General features: G+C 33.7%; 1 protein-coding gene across 1 annotated transcript in view; it reads right to left on the bottom strand.

Annotated features, from left to right (window-relative positions):
- Positions 1-16,478, bottom strand: part of SPATA17 (spermatogenesis associated 17) — a 93,246-nt gene that overhangs the window by 64,931 nt on the left and 11,837 nt on the right. The window contains exons 5-6 of the mRNA XM_009994799.1: positions 16,077-16,127; positions 10,806-10,909 (exon numbers count right to left, since the gene is read on the bottom strand). Of these exons, the coding sequence (XP_009993101.1) occupies positions 10,806-10,909; positions 16,077-16,127 (155 nt within the window). The remainder of the gene's footprint in view (positions 1-10,805; positions 10,910-16,076; positions 16,128-16,478) is intronic.

The raw sequence follows: 16,478 nt of genomic DNA, 5'->3' as shown, positions 1-16,478 counted from the left end.
AAAGAGTGTGAAGTTATTGTGATTTTAAACAGTTCAGACCCAAATCATAAAATTCTGGCAACATACGCAGTAGGCAACCGTAGCATAAAAGGAGATAACCTAAATTGATTTTACTTTCCTGACAATATATCATCCTCCCTGCTCAAATAGAGAATACAGAAGTGAAAATGAAATTAGTGGGACAATACTTTTGGTACACCACTGCATTCCACTTGATTTCACATTACCTCGGCGTGGGTAAGAATGGAATATGACCTGCCATGATAATATCATTTAACTTAATCTATTATATTTGGGGGAAAAAATGAAATATAGACTAGCCTAGGATGTAAAAATAGTTTAGAGAGCTCTGTACTTCAAAGGCAAAGTTTTAAGAGAACACTCATACTACATACTTATGTTAGCTATGTCCCATCAGACAGTGCAGTCATTCAACTGTTTTCTCATATTTTTAATGAAGCTGGTCAGATTTACTGAGCAGAACAGAGCAGCCCTCTTACCCCCTTACTCCTCTCCACCATGATGTTTACTCCTTCTTGTACCCTGACAGAGTCCATTGACCAAAATGTTTGATGTCCAGTTATAGTGAAACAGATGCTCAAAGACGCAGGTGATTATTAGTTGTATGAGATATCTTACTGCCTAGGTGATCTACCATAAACTGGTGACAAAAAATTGTACTACTTTTAAATGTGAATGTTGACATCAATCTATTTGACAATTTTAATGTGAGATACTCTTAAAAATCTGGAGGAATCGTCATTGCTCTGTCACTGCAGTGCAGTGAACAGGAAACTAATATGACTCCTGAAGATGAAAAAAAAAATAAAATAAATAAAGCTAATGTGTAAGTATGGAAAAAAAACACTCTATAGCTTATATTATTAGTAATTTCAGAAAAAAAAAATTATAACATTTATAATTTTAAATCCTATTATAAATTATACATAGTAGAACAAATTCTGCCAACCTTAATTGCATACTGTACACTGCCAATGGAATTAAGTGACATACCAGTTCAACTGTCAAGGTCTACAGAGTGATCAATATGCTACGTAGGAAATGTGATGAACATAGTGGTGAAGGGCACACAGTGAATTAATACCTTGTGTAGATCAGGAGATCAGGACACAGCATGTACCAGACGATAGGAAAGAACAGACTGATGTATCCTTCTTATCCTTTCAATTTCCACTGCTGCACAGTTACTCAAGAAAGTGCAACAGTTTTTCAAAATACTGATTGCAGAGCCAGTCTATAAGTAAAAAGGGAGCATTTTCCCTAATCCATTACACAGAATCTTCTAATTGATATTTCAAAAACAAGTCATACAGAATTTTTCCTCATACCTATTTAAAAACTGGGGGTTTTTTGGTAATAGATAATATATTTTAATTATTCTCTTTTATGGAAATATGCAAACTATGCCTCGTATGCATAAATCCTTAAGCTGAATTTACTTCATACTCATTGGCAACACCAAATGCTGTGAAGATAAAAATATTTTTTGTAAAAGGTCTGATTTAAAGAATGTTGTTATGTTAGCTTAACCATTTTCACTTAATTAAACTGTAAAACCCACCTATAAGAGTCATACGAGTAACTACAACACAACAGCTGTTGGCTGAGGAACTAGTTCTATTTTATTTACACTCGGGTCTATTCCAATATAGCTAACCATAGCAGAAGAAACATTTTCACTCCATGTCTGTTTGCTATTCATGGAAAACAATCCTGACTGATTAGCTTACACAGTGATATTAGTATGTGGGGGTAACAAAGATGATTTGGTCCCATGTTTGATCGGAAAGAATCCTATATACTTCCCTTAGAAGGTGTACTGTAACTTTTCCCCTCCAGTGGGGATGCCCACTCCAATGGTTACTCCTCAAGAGGCTGAGAGGAAGGGACACCCGGACATAGCCAAATAAAGGGTAAGAAGTATCAAATCCCTATATATGGACTCTTATTCACATCTTCATTAACTAAGGTATTGAAGACAGTTTTGACTTTTAAGCTTTGGAAATTTAAGAATTTAGGATCCTTTTAATGTAAGTGAAAAAGCTCCAGTTGTGGTATTATTCTATTGCCTATTAGTATCATTTTAATGATTGCTTTAGATCCAGTATAAGGTCTATTAATAAGTAAATTGCTAGCATTCAAACAATTAGCCTTTGTGTAATAGTTATTGACTATTCAGTTATTCGTGTATTTTATTGTTAAGGTACCTTCTTGTTTCATTACCCTAATACCCTGTTTTGCTGCCCCAATACGCTAATACTCATATAATCCATTTAATCTTTAAGACCCTTTTACTATTTACAATAAATCTTGTTTTGTGCATATACATCCCATCTGCTGTCTTGCCCCATTTGGGACACAACCTCGACTCAGAAGCCTTTCATTGTGTAAAGCAATGCCTAAGCATACTTTAATTAGTCTGGTCTTCCTTAACATTCTTGCTATCTTCGAGCATTTTTAGGTAGATAGATAGATAGATAGATAGATAGATAGATAGATAGATAGATAGACAGACAGATAAATTTGTGAGGTGTACTACTTATTTAATAAGGAGTTTTGAGGTATGTGAGCAGCTAAAGGCAATTTACTAGTTGCACTCACACAGTATTTTACATTATGACAAAGAAACTCCTGTTTTGCCTTGAATAAAAAAAATAATTTAAAAAATACACATATTTCGATTTCTTTCTTCAAAGAACTCAAAAATAAGCTACATTCAGCTCTTTCTGGAAAAGCTTTATGTATTAATTAAGTATTCATTGATATATCTGTTGATATCCTCACATATGAGCTGGAATATTTGGATAGCACAGAGGAAGCTTAGTTACATAATCGTTTGTATACAAACTGCTTTTACAAATAAAAGAAATATCTAATTTTCCATGTAACACACAAATTCATGCATTTATTTTTTATGCTTCATTATGAAGCTGAAAATTGCACATCAAAAAGAACCATCACCTTATTTTAATGACAAAAGAACTGCGTTAAATGATTTGAGTAAATGGCACATAAAATTTGTCATACTTCTAATGACTTAAACAAATGAAATTACTAGTCCTCCAAAAGGCACATGAAAAATATTTATATACTTTTTCATGAGTCTTTAGTCTTCAAGTCATAGAGCTCTTCCCTGATAACCTAGTATAGCCTGTATATAGATGGCCTGTCATGTCTCTACAATTAGATAAAACCAGAACTGCTATAATTTAATCAGTTACAACCTGAAAATTATATTTTGAAAATCAAGTTTATTAATATGTAATCTTTAGGTAATCATATTTATCCTCCTAATTTACACGATATTTATGATACTCTACATGTCCTTGAAATACAGAACAGGGACACTACACTATGAAAAAGTGGCCTAGCTGCTGGAGTTCATAAATTTTGTTCAGCTTTGGATGAGTTCAAAGAATTGCCATGTAAGAAAAGCCTTACAGAGGGAATTTATCTGATTATGGCAGTAATAATTACCCAGCTGTTTATTGCAGATAGAGAAATAATTCATGTAGGCAATAGGCCGTGGTGGCAATGACACTCCACATTTAGTAAATATGCAAACTGTTCACTTCTAATTAACCAAGCTAGAGGATGCCCTTATTAAATGTATAAACTAAAAGTGCCTTCCTGACAAGTGATGAATTGTTACATTGCACAAACTCTTGCCACAGAATTACTGGAGTGAACTTGGGGCTTAACTTCATTAAGAGATCTTGTGGGATAGTTAAATGAGGATGGACAGCATAACAAGACCTACCTGACAGTCAATGATATGTTAGAGCTTAATGAAACTGTACCTCTTCCCCTTTTCTACTTATTTTACAGTGAAGATCCTGCTTGAAACAAAATATAAGACTGTGATGTCTGTTTATTTAAGAGAATTCAAAATGCTAAGATTAGCCAGTCTTTGCAGAAAATATTTTTGTGAGCTGTCAGCAATTCTAACAGAACCATTTCAAAATAAAAAATCTATCCAGACACTACAGTGCCTTCAAAGCTCACAGGTATAAAACTATTCTCATTCTACAATACTACGTTGTCACACCTGTTTTATTCTATCTTCCCCGAAAGTAATCAGCTACGTCACAGAAAATTTAGTCCAATGAGTGAATGCAAAAATCTCAGATTTCTTTCCACACATTCAGATTAAAAATTTTCAAATTTCTTCAAGTGAAATAAAGCTTAATTTTTAATACATTACTCCTAATGTTGTGCTTAATGCTGTACAAAAATATAAGATAAAAGATAGCCTTCAAATTTTTAAAGACTACAGTCTAATGCTATGTTACTTATGTTACTCATGTTTCTTGGAAAAACTTGATCTGTATTACACAGTACCTAAAAACAGCTAAAAACATGAAAAGAGTGCTTTCACCACTTGCTCAAGAGACAGGAATAGAATAAGGCACCAAAGGAGTGTCTGCATTGGAAATTCAGCTTACTGAGTAATCATAATGGTTCCTACCTTAACCATACTGCATTCAGAAAGTGCTTTCCTATTAAAACAGGGTATTGTCTGCTCTGTAGTTTTAACCAGTTAACTGCAATTTCATGATCAAACTAGAAAAACAAGAAGTCCACCTAAAATGTCTTGTTTTACAAAATGCATTAAAAGCCTATAGTTACATAAGCATATGCTGTAAAATCATATATGTAAAAGAAACTGCATTAGTAAGTATAAAGGTAGGCAAAAAGACCTAAATGGACTGACTTGTCAAAGATGTTTATTACGCTCAGAATCTTTGAAGAAAGCTGGATTTGTGGACAACAAGTTTAAGAAAGAACAACCATCACAAAATACTGAACAGATGTGAGGCTCTTTAAATATTTTAAAGCTTTTCTCTGGTCTAATTCCCACTTTAAGTTAACAGGAGTATCTTAGTATTTTTCAATGGAAAAAAGGTCAAGTTACAACGAAGAAGCAAATAACTTTTTTTATATATATCAATCTCATCCTAACAACCTCAGATTTGTAGCTATGGAAATACTCCAGGATTCTCAGTGGATTAGTTTGAAGTTTCCTACAAGATCTAGCAGTTGTACCTAAAATCCTCTGGAAAATGTATAGATGTCCCTAATTATATGCTCTACCATACAAAATTAATATTTAAATAAAAGAAAGTAGATTTGGCACTTTTCTCTATTCTACAGTTCTCAAAGAAAGCTGACAGGATAAGTTTACATTCAGGAAATTCTAATTACAGGTAAGTAAGTTAAACAGCATAACGTATTTCCTCTAGATATCTTTGAAGACAAGGAAAAGAAGATGTGTTGAAGATAAATTAGTTAATTAAACATCAAGTGAAAGACAACACTACAAAAATGAGGTTTTTACTGTTGCAAGAATTCTAAGGAGCTGTCTAAAAGGCTTTGGCACTAATTGAAAATAGACTACAGAATCAATTGCTTCTGCAGTCAATGAGGAGGAACATTTTAATTGAATTATAAGACAATATATACATTCTTCAAAACACTTTGACACTAGTGAAAATGGCCAGCACCTGGACTTACCTGTATCAGAAAGGAACAGACAGATGGACGCTGAGCAAGTTGTCATTGTGACAACAGATGATTTATTTCAAGCCCACTTCATGTAAAAAACAACACCTCAAAAGTTTTAGGACGCCAAGTGCTTGTTATGTTAAAAGTAAATAGACCTCAGTTATACTCTAGCAATCAAGAATAAGCCAGACACACTTTTTTCAGTACTACACGCTCAGGCATATTTGCAGAAAAGCTAAACATTGGATTAGATAATCAGCAACACGTAACAGTAGTGTATTTCACTGTTCGTTAGATTATAAAAAAATAGACAGCATGAAGGATTTGCAAATAGACATATTGCCAAGAAAGTTATTTTTATGGCTTTGCTTTATCTATTTCCGTAAGAATTCCTGAAGACCAAAAAGCTTTCATGATTAGTGTGATACTAAATCCACTGATAGAACAGCTAATCAAACTTGGATGAAAGTCAAAATCTTCAGGGCCACTCTCAAGGCTTTTTCAATACTAAAGCAAATTATAATGGAAAGGAGAATTTGGTGTCAATCTTCTAAGTCTGTGAAATTCACACTTTAGAATTATAACGGTGTTTACATACACTTAAATGTCTGCTAAATTCTGATGTTAGTTTGCTACCTTTAAGTTGGTGTTCATTCAATAGCCAAAAAAGCCCTGATTACACAAGAACCCAAATACCAGTAGTTCACCACTGCTTTGATAGTCTTCTGATACTGCTATCTTACTGTGTACTGTGCTTAAGGAAAAATTTAAATGGTGTCATTCATAAGTAAATGGAGGACTATATCCCAAAATTTTATTTCTAGTTGCACACCTGACATACAGCAAAGTTCCTTTACTGTAGTTTAAAGGCCAGTGTGTAGGTCACCTTAGTCTAAAAATTGCAAGTCAATCACAGTTGGGCAACTGACATAATCCGTAAAATCTTCCGATATAATGTCACGAGAACGGTAATTTATGTGATGTCCATTTGTTTATCATGGATTGGAACCTGTTTCATATAAAACAAAATTCTAATGCATCATATGGAGTGATAGCCTACGCTAATTGTTTTTGGCATATTTCCCCTTGTAACCATTTTGTCAGCTCATAGAGATGCTAAATCCAGCTTTAAGAATGCTTCAAACCACAGTATTTTCCCTTAAAATGAAACACACTAACTTAACTAAGAAGCAATAGTATTCATTTTAATGCATGCATTTATATATACAACTACCCAACTAATCCATACTCAGAATACAGGATGTGTTGGTATTTACTTTAAAAAAAGATTGTTCTAGATCAAGACTTATTATTAGAATCTAAATAGCAAAATTTTGTATCATAAATAGGTAAGAATGTTGCCTACTTAGTTGTTTTAGAACTTCCTAAATGTTATCGGAAATACAGAATTCAGGACTAATAAACCCATTTCACCATTACACTGAAGCTAAACTATACAAATGTCACGAAAAATCTGAGTATTTCCTTATGTAGACAGAGATCAGGGTTCAACAATTCTTTTGCCACCTGTCAAGGGGTTCTTTGAATCACTTCTCAACTTAACTGCTCGGGACTTTACTGGGGACACCTGCAGCCATCACACATATTCATTCTACAGCAGTCGGAAGTAATGGTGTGCTGGAAGAAAACCCACCCAATCTTCAGCTAGTCTGGGAGCTACAGCTGACAGCTATCTTCAGTTCATACAAAAACAGTGCCTTAAGTTAGGATAAGCAGGCTGTTAAGTGAAAGCAAACTCACACATAACATGACTATTATTATTTAATTATATTTTAGGTCAATTTCTGTTAAATCAATTTCTGTTAAACTTAATTACATCCCTCTATGGCTTTAAACTGGGGCAGCTTCTATTAAGTTTACTTTCTCTTGGGGTTTTCACAGTAAAGACAAATAGGTCTGGCTACTAAATGAGGGCAGCTATTAAATAAGGATGGCTTGTATTGAAGCTGAATGTGGCTACTGGTTGAGAAAACTCTTTAGTAATGGAAGGATCTTGCATTTTACAAAAAAGAGGATGAAGCAGGAGAGAGAAGGAAACAAATGTTATTCAATAACTCTTTCAAAAGATATTCGCATAAGAAACTAACAGACTGTCCAAAGTTTCATGGCAACTTCCTCTGCAGTTTCTTTCAGAAACAAGTGAGTGAAAGAGAAGAAAATTAAGCACAACCCTGGTTCTGGAAACCAAGAAGTAAAAATGCATCTTAGAAGGACTTGCAATGTGATTTCAGGGTGGTTGATAAATAAAAAATCTGGCTGCATTATCCTGGAAGACTGAGAACCATATACTGTAGTTCAGTTTAGACCTACTTCATAATTCTGGAAAGAATACAATTAAAATAATATTTTGAAATAATAAATTAATAGTGTGCATTTTGTTGTTGGTTTGGTTTGGGGGTTTTTCGGGGGGTGGGAGGTGGAGAGTTATTACCACTCTGGAGTTCTTAAAATCACTCTGTTTTACTTTGATTCTGTTACTACTTGTGAAGAAACTGGGTTCTTTTCTGACACTGACACTGTACTAATGTATATATTCTGATTATTACAGCTATAACACTTCTTATAAATAAGAAAAAAAGTATATTACTTTGTGTATTGTGTTGTCTTGTGGTTTTCTAGAGATGTGAAACACTGAAAGCAAGTTTAATCTGAGTGCACAAGTGCATTGGTGGCTCTCTCTGCCAACATGTAGATTTCCATAATGCTGATTCTGTGATGCTGGAATAAAACCCAGTGATTTCATAAATGCACTCCTTCAATTTCAGACAGTTCCCGGTGTTTTTCTTTACAACAAACAATTGCAATAATTTTATATACACAAAAATGTTTATGAACAATGAGGTTCTACTCTTCCACATATGATGAGATCGTAAATTAACATACGCAGAGGATCTCTCCTCCACCTTTTTCAGTATTCCTCCTAAGAAATACAGTGGTCCACACTGAGGCCAAAGCAGTTGGCAGCAACTTAGCCCAATGACAGGAAAAATCTGTTTGGCTGAGGGCCTACATCTGATCTTCACTAAACATCTGTTAGATTTCATAAGAAGCATGTTGAAGATAATAAACATATTAGTTTTCAAATGTACCCCAGTAAAGAGTTTACTGCAGTGATTCTTGATTGCCCTTTGAGAAATTATGCATTTTTAAAACTGAAATTTGACCAAATTCACTAAAAAATTCATTTTTAACCTTTAATTTTAATCTGAAAGATGGATTTGTTTATGTGAAATACATATATTCATATTTCTGTCAACTCAAGAAGACAGAATGGTCTCAAGCTGTGTCAGGGGAGGTTTAGACTACACATTAGGAAGAACTTTTTCACTGCAAGGTTTGTCAGACATTGGAACATGCTGCCTAGGGAGGTGGTTGAGTCACCATCCCTGGATGTGTTTAAAAGTTGTCTAGCTATGATGCTTGGGGATATGGCTTCGTGCTGAGCTTGGTAGAGTAGGGTTAATGGTTGGACCTGATGATCTTAAAGGTCTTTTCCAACCTAAGAAATTCTGTGATATCAGCTGCCTGGTAAAAGCTTACACATATCAAGTCTGACAGATTTCAATGTCTCTGAAGTCATACTGCTCACTTTCTTAAAGAAAAATATAACAAAAGTATTTATTGATTAATATACCTATTATATCATATCAATGCATAGTGGTTTGGGTTTTGAATGACCTGAAACAAATACTAGGAACTTGGATGAACATGTCAAAGTACTGCAAGACAAACATTTTTGTAGCACTTCAAAGTCAGATGTACCAGCAGAGGTCTACTGTGGGCGCAGGGAAATGAAATACAAAGCTCCCATCAATCTGTGTTGAGTATAGCAGAAATACCACTTGCCATCTTGTTTTGTTCACACACAACAAAGGTCAGTCTAACTGCCTTGCTCCAGGTTTAGGAAGGGAATGAATAGGAGTGATAGAACTATTATGAACAGAGAAGCAAGTTGTGTCTCTGAAGTTTATGCGGTTATACACACTTTAGACCAGAAAAGTTATGGCTTCATTTACTTTCCAAGATTTGGTCTTGTCTTCCTCAGATTCTACATTTTTAAGAAGAGAACATATTTCAAGGATTTCAGAACAAGAAGGTACAGTTTAAAAGATTACAGACATCTTGAGTCCCGTTTTGCTGAATTATGATCTAATCTTCTCCATTGAATACATTAAATTAATGAGAAATTAGAGGTACACAGTTATCAATATGCTTCATTATATGTAACAGTGTAATGCATAAGTTACAATGCTATGAGAAAGAGGATGTAGCATCAGTTATAATTGTGCAAAAATATTTTAAAGTTTGATAATTCTTTTCTTCATATAAAACTTGCATATGCTGCTTTCTGTAACAGTTTCCTGGCTAAATTGTCTTTGCTATGTGATCTAGATACGACTTCCCAAGGTATTTTTTCACTAGACTCCCTTATATTTCTGCACTTCAGAAAGCAAAGCTTTATCTCAGGCTTTCAAAACAGCAAAAACTGGGTGGATTTTTTTTAACACCCTTTAACTTACAATGAAAAAGTAATGATCGTGATAATCCAGTGTTTTGTCTATTTTTTCGACTGCTATCTGAGGAAAAAGTCATGGATCAGGACATCAAATGTGCTAGAGGGAAAGAATTGCCTCAATTTTAGAAAGCTTTCAACTTAAGTAAAGGGAAAGACAAGGGACAGATAGGAGAGATAGAGTAGGAACAGTTCTAGCCAGAAGTCTAACAAGTGAATCTTCTGTAACTATGAAAGCAGTGCTCTTTCCTATGTCCACACCAGTACCTTTCACAAATAATATTCATAGTATGGCTTATGCGTATAACATAGATCCCAAAATCTGCAATTCTATGCATTATCAATAACTGATTTTCAAAACAAATTATGAAAAGGAAACTTTTTTAGCTTGTGTATGTTGGGAAAAAAACAAAACACAACAAACCATATTTAGGGCATAAAAATTTATGTGTTCTGAGCATAAGTGAAGAGCCAAATTTGGTTTTATGAAATTGATATAAAGTATGTTTAATTAATTCAAATAAATTATTCCAAATTGATCACAGTGCAAATGAGAATAGAATGTGGCACATTCTATTCTATGGCATGCACAGGCATAGGATAAAGATGACAACAGATAGGTAGGTGGATATTTGATAATGGAGAGGATCCTACACTCAAAGAAATAGTTTAATTAGTGCCATAAAAATTTTACAAATAAAAGAAGAGGAAATCAATGCTTTACCACATGGAGTTTTATATTTACCTGACAAGCTCGTTATTCTCAGAAATGGCTTCCACGTAGCTCTTAAGTGCATAATAATTATGGATGTATTTCCGAACAAAATAGCCTCGCCACCTCTTCTGAATCTAGAATAAATAAATATTTGTTTAGTATATTTCAAATAAAAAGTTTGTATGGATATCAAATATCTGTTGTATTTCCCAGATATTATGATTTTCTTAAAAGTGATATAAAGTAGAAGCACCAATATCTTTCAGTGAAAAAATTAGGGTATGTTCTAACATACCATAGATAAATGGTGATATGGATTTACTATGAAATGCCAACATTAAAAAAATTATATCAAGTTTTAGACCACCATTTGTATTGGGGTGAATAAAATGAAAAGAAGTGTCTGCTACTGCCAGTGGTATTGCTCTATGTAAGAATGGTAAAAAACAGACAACAGAAATGGTATTAGTTCTCAGGTACAACACACACTCCCTACTGAGTCACCTCACCAGTATGTTCTGATACACTCTCACCTTTGTGCTCTGGATAGAATCTAAACTCAATAGAAGTCTTCCCAGTAACTCAATGAATCAGGCTTTCTGGAAACATAATTTACAAATTGCAGTTCTTTCATCTCCAATGTACGATGATGCATGTCTATCTGTGGCACATAATTATAATCTTCTCACAAAATACTACTCCTCCTGCATAACAGATAAAGCTTAAACTGAAAAAGAAAACTTCTTAAACTGTAGCTAGTTCTAAAGTTGTATTAAGAATAGAAATTAGCTAGCATCCTTCAGAAAGGATTAATATAGTGGTGCATTATAAAAAGCATCTGTTAAAAAAAAAAATACAGAAAAAAATAAAAAAAAATTAAAAAGATAAAAAAATACAGTCTATCTTGACTTTGCTTGAGAATTTATTTCATCAAAACATCTTAAACTTTCTCTGATACTTAAAAATTCCAGTAATTATGTTTCTGAAATTATTACAGGTTTACTGGTTATCTATTTTGTGAGAAGGGAAAGTAAGTATTAATTAGGTAAAACATTATAAGAACTGTCACTTGGTTTGCCGTATTTATCCCTATGCCATGATATACAGGTGGAAGATATAACTTGCTCTACTCAGTCATGCTGAGATCTGCTCTTAATCCTCATGTTCTTTCCCATAGGAGGTTAGTGTATTCTAGATCAATACATCTGAAAAATAGATTAATGATCTTTTCCTCTGTTCTCAGTGGCTAGTTCCTCTTTTTTTACATTCTTCCATCCTTAAACTTATTTATCTTCCTGCAAAATATTCTTTACTTTCTTCCTTGCACTTTCTCTCCTTTTTTTTCACAATATATTTCTAATGTAATCTCTCAGTTTCTAGCTTCTAGTCTGTATTTTCTTCAGTCCTTCTCCAGCTTCAACCTCTTTGACCTTCACCTCTTTGAAATCTTAAGAGACACAACAGCTGAAAGGCAACATCTACATTACAATAGCAAGAATATTGAGGTCTTAGTATCCAGAAGTAATTCCCAGGTGAGAAGCTACTCACTTTCACCAAAAGCACTGAAGAGAAGAATGGTGTAATTTACCAAGAGCCCTTCTTTTCCTGTGGGCCTCTGGCTACTAGACTTTTCAAGAACTTAAAGCTCTTCAGTGTCTCTACCGGAAATGTTTGTGTTTTTTTTTCTTTATATCAACAGTTCTCTTTCCAGAACCAAAGTATGACTTTGTAAGAAGAGTGTAAACCATGTGTTTTTATTGTTAGTTTTTTTCTTACCCTATCTCATATTCCAAAGAAGCATGTAAAAAAAAAAAAAAAAAAAAAAGAGAGGATCATGTTTTGTTTGTTTGATTCAGCAAGATGGCAGGAGAAAAAAAAGCTGCTCGTTGCCTCCACTATTAATCAACCTTTGCACTAAATGACCTCAGATTCTGTATCACCAAGTCTTGCCAGTGCTTGTCAGTAACAGGCAAAATGCCCTCTACTCCTTCCAGTTCCATTTCCGTTCAGTTCTGTGATAACCACTGTGATAACTGACATAAGTTACTGCAATTTTTCCATCTCCTGCCATTTCCTGAAAACAGTAACACGCTGGAGCCTTCTATAAACAGACTAAATAAAGCAGGGTTGCATATTTTAATATTTTTGTCTATGGTACCATTTTGCAATCACAAAAGCCAAAACACTATACCTTAAAGTAGGAACTAGCATCCAGTGTCAACTGATGGCATCTTGTGGTACAGTTCTGATTATCTCTTTATGTGAGATTTTACACAATAATAAGTATCACAGGAAAGCTTTCAGCAAGTCTTTTAAGTGATGTGTCACCAAGAAAATGATACATTAAAGCTATTAAGAATACAAGGATATTAACTTTCAGCGTTAGTACACTCTCTATTTCCCCTTTGTGTGTCACCTTGTATTTTCCTCTCTTTTCAAATAAGGCTGAAAAATAATTTTTGAAGTTGTGTTTGTTTTTAAATAAAAAGGATTTGGACTTCCAAATATTGATACAATAAGAATAAATAATAGTTTTGTGAACAAAAAAGCACAAAAAAGGTTAGCACTACACATGCTTCTTTGTACTAGGTGATAGTAAATTTCATTCTCTTTGCAACTCCACTTTCTCATACACAGTTTATTGGGTTAAAACGGGATAGAGAAAGAGCGAAGAATGAGTATGCCTACAGAGATCTGGGATTAAGCAAAATCCTGAATAAGGATTTCAGCTTTGTTTTTCTGTTTGGCTTCAAAATTTCTCAACAAGAGCAACTTGGCTGCCATATAGCTGTGTGCTCATTAATGCAGGATTATGGTCCCTTTGAAACTCTTTCTGACATACTTCACTTCACAGTTATAAGTGCAGAACTGGATATTTATGGGTTAAAGGATCAAAACTCAAACTGAAAGACAAAAGACTAAAATTGTATAAAGCTATAATTATCTCCAATGGGCTCAGTCTACAATTAAACGCCGCATCCTACCTTTATTTAAAGCACTTTCTATTCAGAATGACCTCACTGATTTCAACCAAATGAAACATAAGTAAGAAAAACTGCATTATGTCTCAAATTACTTTATACTATGTTTCTGTATGTCAGAGATCACAAAACCAAAGTTTGGAAAAGAACATGAGACACAAAGATTCTGATGATGTTGCTTTTATAAGGAAGTATAATGTGTTATGACTGTATTTCAAGGTGAATGTTTAGAAAATTCTTGAAAATAAAGAGACAAGTGTGCATGCCCTTCAAAGTAATTAGCAAGTTTCAACAGTGATTGGTACAAAACAATTATTGTCATTGATCAGCACCGAACAGATAATTTTAAACAAAGTCATTGTGTGCTCAGCAGATTACAGCTTGTTAACGGGCAAGTTCTAAATGACCTCTTAAGCTAGTCAAATCAATGATGCATATTCCTCATTAAGTAACATCAAAATGTAAGTGGTCTTATAAATAATGTTTATTTTAAGCACTAAAACAAATGGCAAAACCTTGATATATCAAAAGCCATCTGCTCATGGAAATATATTTTTTCCATAGGATTACTTTCATTGCTGAAAATTTATAGCAACCTTAAAGCTTTTAAGTGAGAGAATCATATTTTGACCTAGTACTCAAAACCTAAATTGATTTAAACAACTTATCTGATTTAATTTAAAAAGGTGAAACAGATAGTTCTGGTTATAACTGAATGCAATCCAGGGAGACAGAGATGTAGGCTGACTTCAAAACTATGAGCATGTGTACACACACATAAGCAATGATACTTCAATTGCCAAAATCAAAAGTCCCTTGCTAATCAGTAACTATAAACAGAAATAAATATTTTAATAACACTGTGAGGCAAAACTAAGTGGTTAAATAGAACAATATGCACAGTTACATTTTCAGAACTCTGAAAGAAGTATATTAATGATTAATCGAGCTCACAATGCGTAAATATGAGACACTGCAGGCTTAGGGAACCTAAAGTCTGACCACATATCTTCTGTGTAGAAAATAAACAGGCCATATTCTTTATTGTCCTGGACCTTGGTTAGTTCTTAAAAAAACACATGACAACAAAAAAAAAACAGAAAACATTCCGTGTTTCAGAACAGTAGCATTTAAAAATTGCTCTGCAGATATGGCTGCACTAGATTTAGGCAAAGGAGAATCTGATTCTGACATTTGCAACTAAATAAAGATCTCTTCTATTGTTTTCTACTGATTTAAATTTTCATTTAAGGAACGGACATGACTGAAAAACTGCTACTTGGAAGATTTATATAACCTAATGATTCAACATTATATTTCCATTACAAATGAATGGGAACATATTCAATTTCTTTTAAAAATGAAAGACCAAATGGAAAACTATTTGACTAGAATACATAATTAACTCTGAAATTTGGTCTTCAAATGCCTTCTAAAAGTACACAGCCAACTAGTAAGAGCTGGCTTGCATCTTGTGTTTTCTCACTGATTTCTGCTGCAGTTTACTCTCCATCCCCACCCCATTCCTCCAGGTGGTAAAATTCAAAAGGTAAGATGCCTTGCCTAAAAAAAGTATAGACCTCTGATGTAAAGCACATTTATTCCACAAAATAAAAGAATTAAGTGAGATTAAAATATTTCATCCCAAGACTTACCACATATCCTTCCTGGTTTTTTTTTAGGTATTTGTCTAAGTGCAGTTCTGAAGTTCAGGAAAAAAAATTCTAATTTCTAGTTAAATATATTTTGCAATTTTCCCCATAACAAGCTTGATTTGCACTATATGTATTACAGTTCAAGGACCATTTTTGGTCTTATTCATCTAGCAAAATTCACTCACAGTATCATCAATGAGATCACTGCAGTTCCAACTCTATGTTTAGGCAATGAAGTAGTTCTGTGCTTTTCTAAGTATGTGGAGATTCAATACTCCAAATCTCATGTACTAACAAAAGAAAAAGCACAGCCACATCAACGAGCATAAAAGCCTTATAGTTTGTCAGAACTGTAAATGTATGTCTACATTTGTAAGAATACTTGCAGATAAAATGTCTGGACTTGTTACCAGTATTGTATATGGTAAGGTACAATGAACACTTAAATGGGGCAAGATACATGCAGATCCCTTAAATTCAGCTACAGTTTTCAAATACAAACCATACTACTGAGTGTAACTTTAATTTTTAACTATGTACTATTTCCTGCTGTTGCCATCAGCATATCAATCAAGTGTATATTATTCAGGTTTGCTCATTTTATTAAAAGCAAATTCGGAGCACAATTGACTTTTCATTTGTTTAACAAGTGAAGAAATATTTACCCTGACAGCCATTTCATTGTAGAAATTCATCTTCATAATAGAGTATGTTCTCTGTGAATCAAGGAAAAAAAAGGATGGCATATATTTCAGTTACACAAAGACAGTGCTCCTATTTTTACATATAAAAGATAAGAATCTTTATACATAATACATAATAAGAGTTCTAGGCTTAGAGAGAATAAAATCAAACTTAGTATTGAAGAGATAGGCTTCCTAATACATAATGCAGGCTTAACCAGAAAAATCTATGGTAGTCAAACTAGGAGCTAATGGAGATATATGATCATAAAATGCTCTCCGCTGAGTTTGATAATCAATGGTGCTCTACTGAGAGTAGAATAACAAAGCAGAAATATTCACAAGTGCTGGTGACACATAGTATTGTATGATTTATTCACTGGG

This window comes from Chaetura pelagica, unplaced genomic scaffold (genome assembly GCF_000747805.2).
Source record: "Chaetura pelagica isolate M959 unplaced genomic scaffold, ChaPel_1.0 scaffold2, whole genome shotgun sequence".
Taxonomy (NCBI): Eukaryota; Metazoa; Chordata; class Aves; order Apodiformes; family Apodidae; genus Chaetura; species Chaetura pelagica.
The sequence above is the reverse complement of the archived record's forward strand: the minus strand, read 5'-3'. Positions and strand labels throughout refer to the sequence as shown.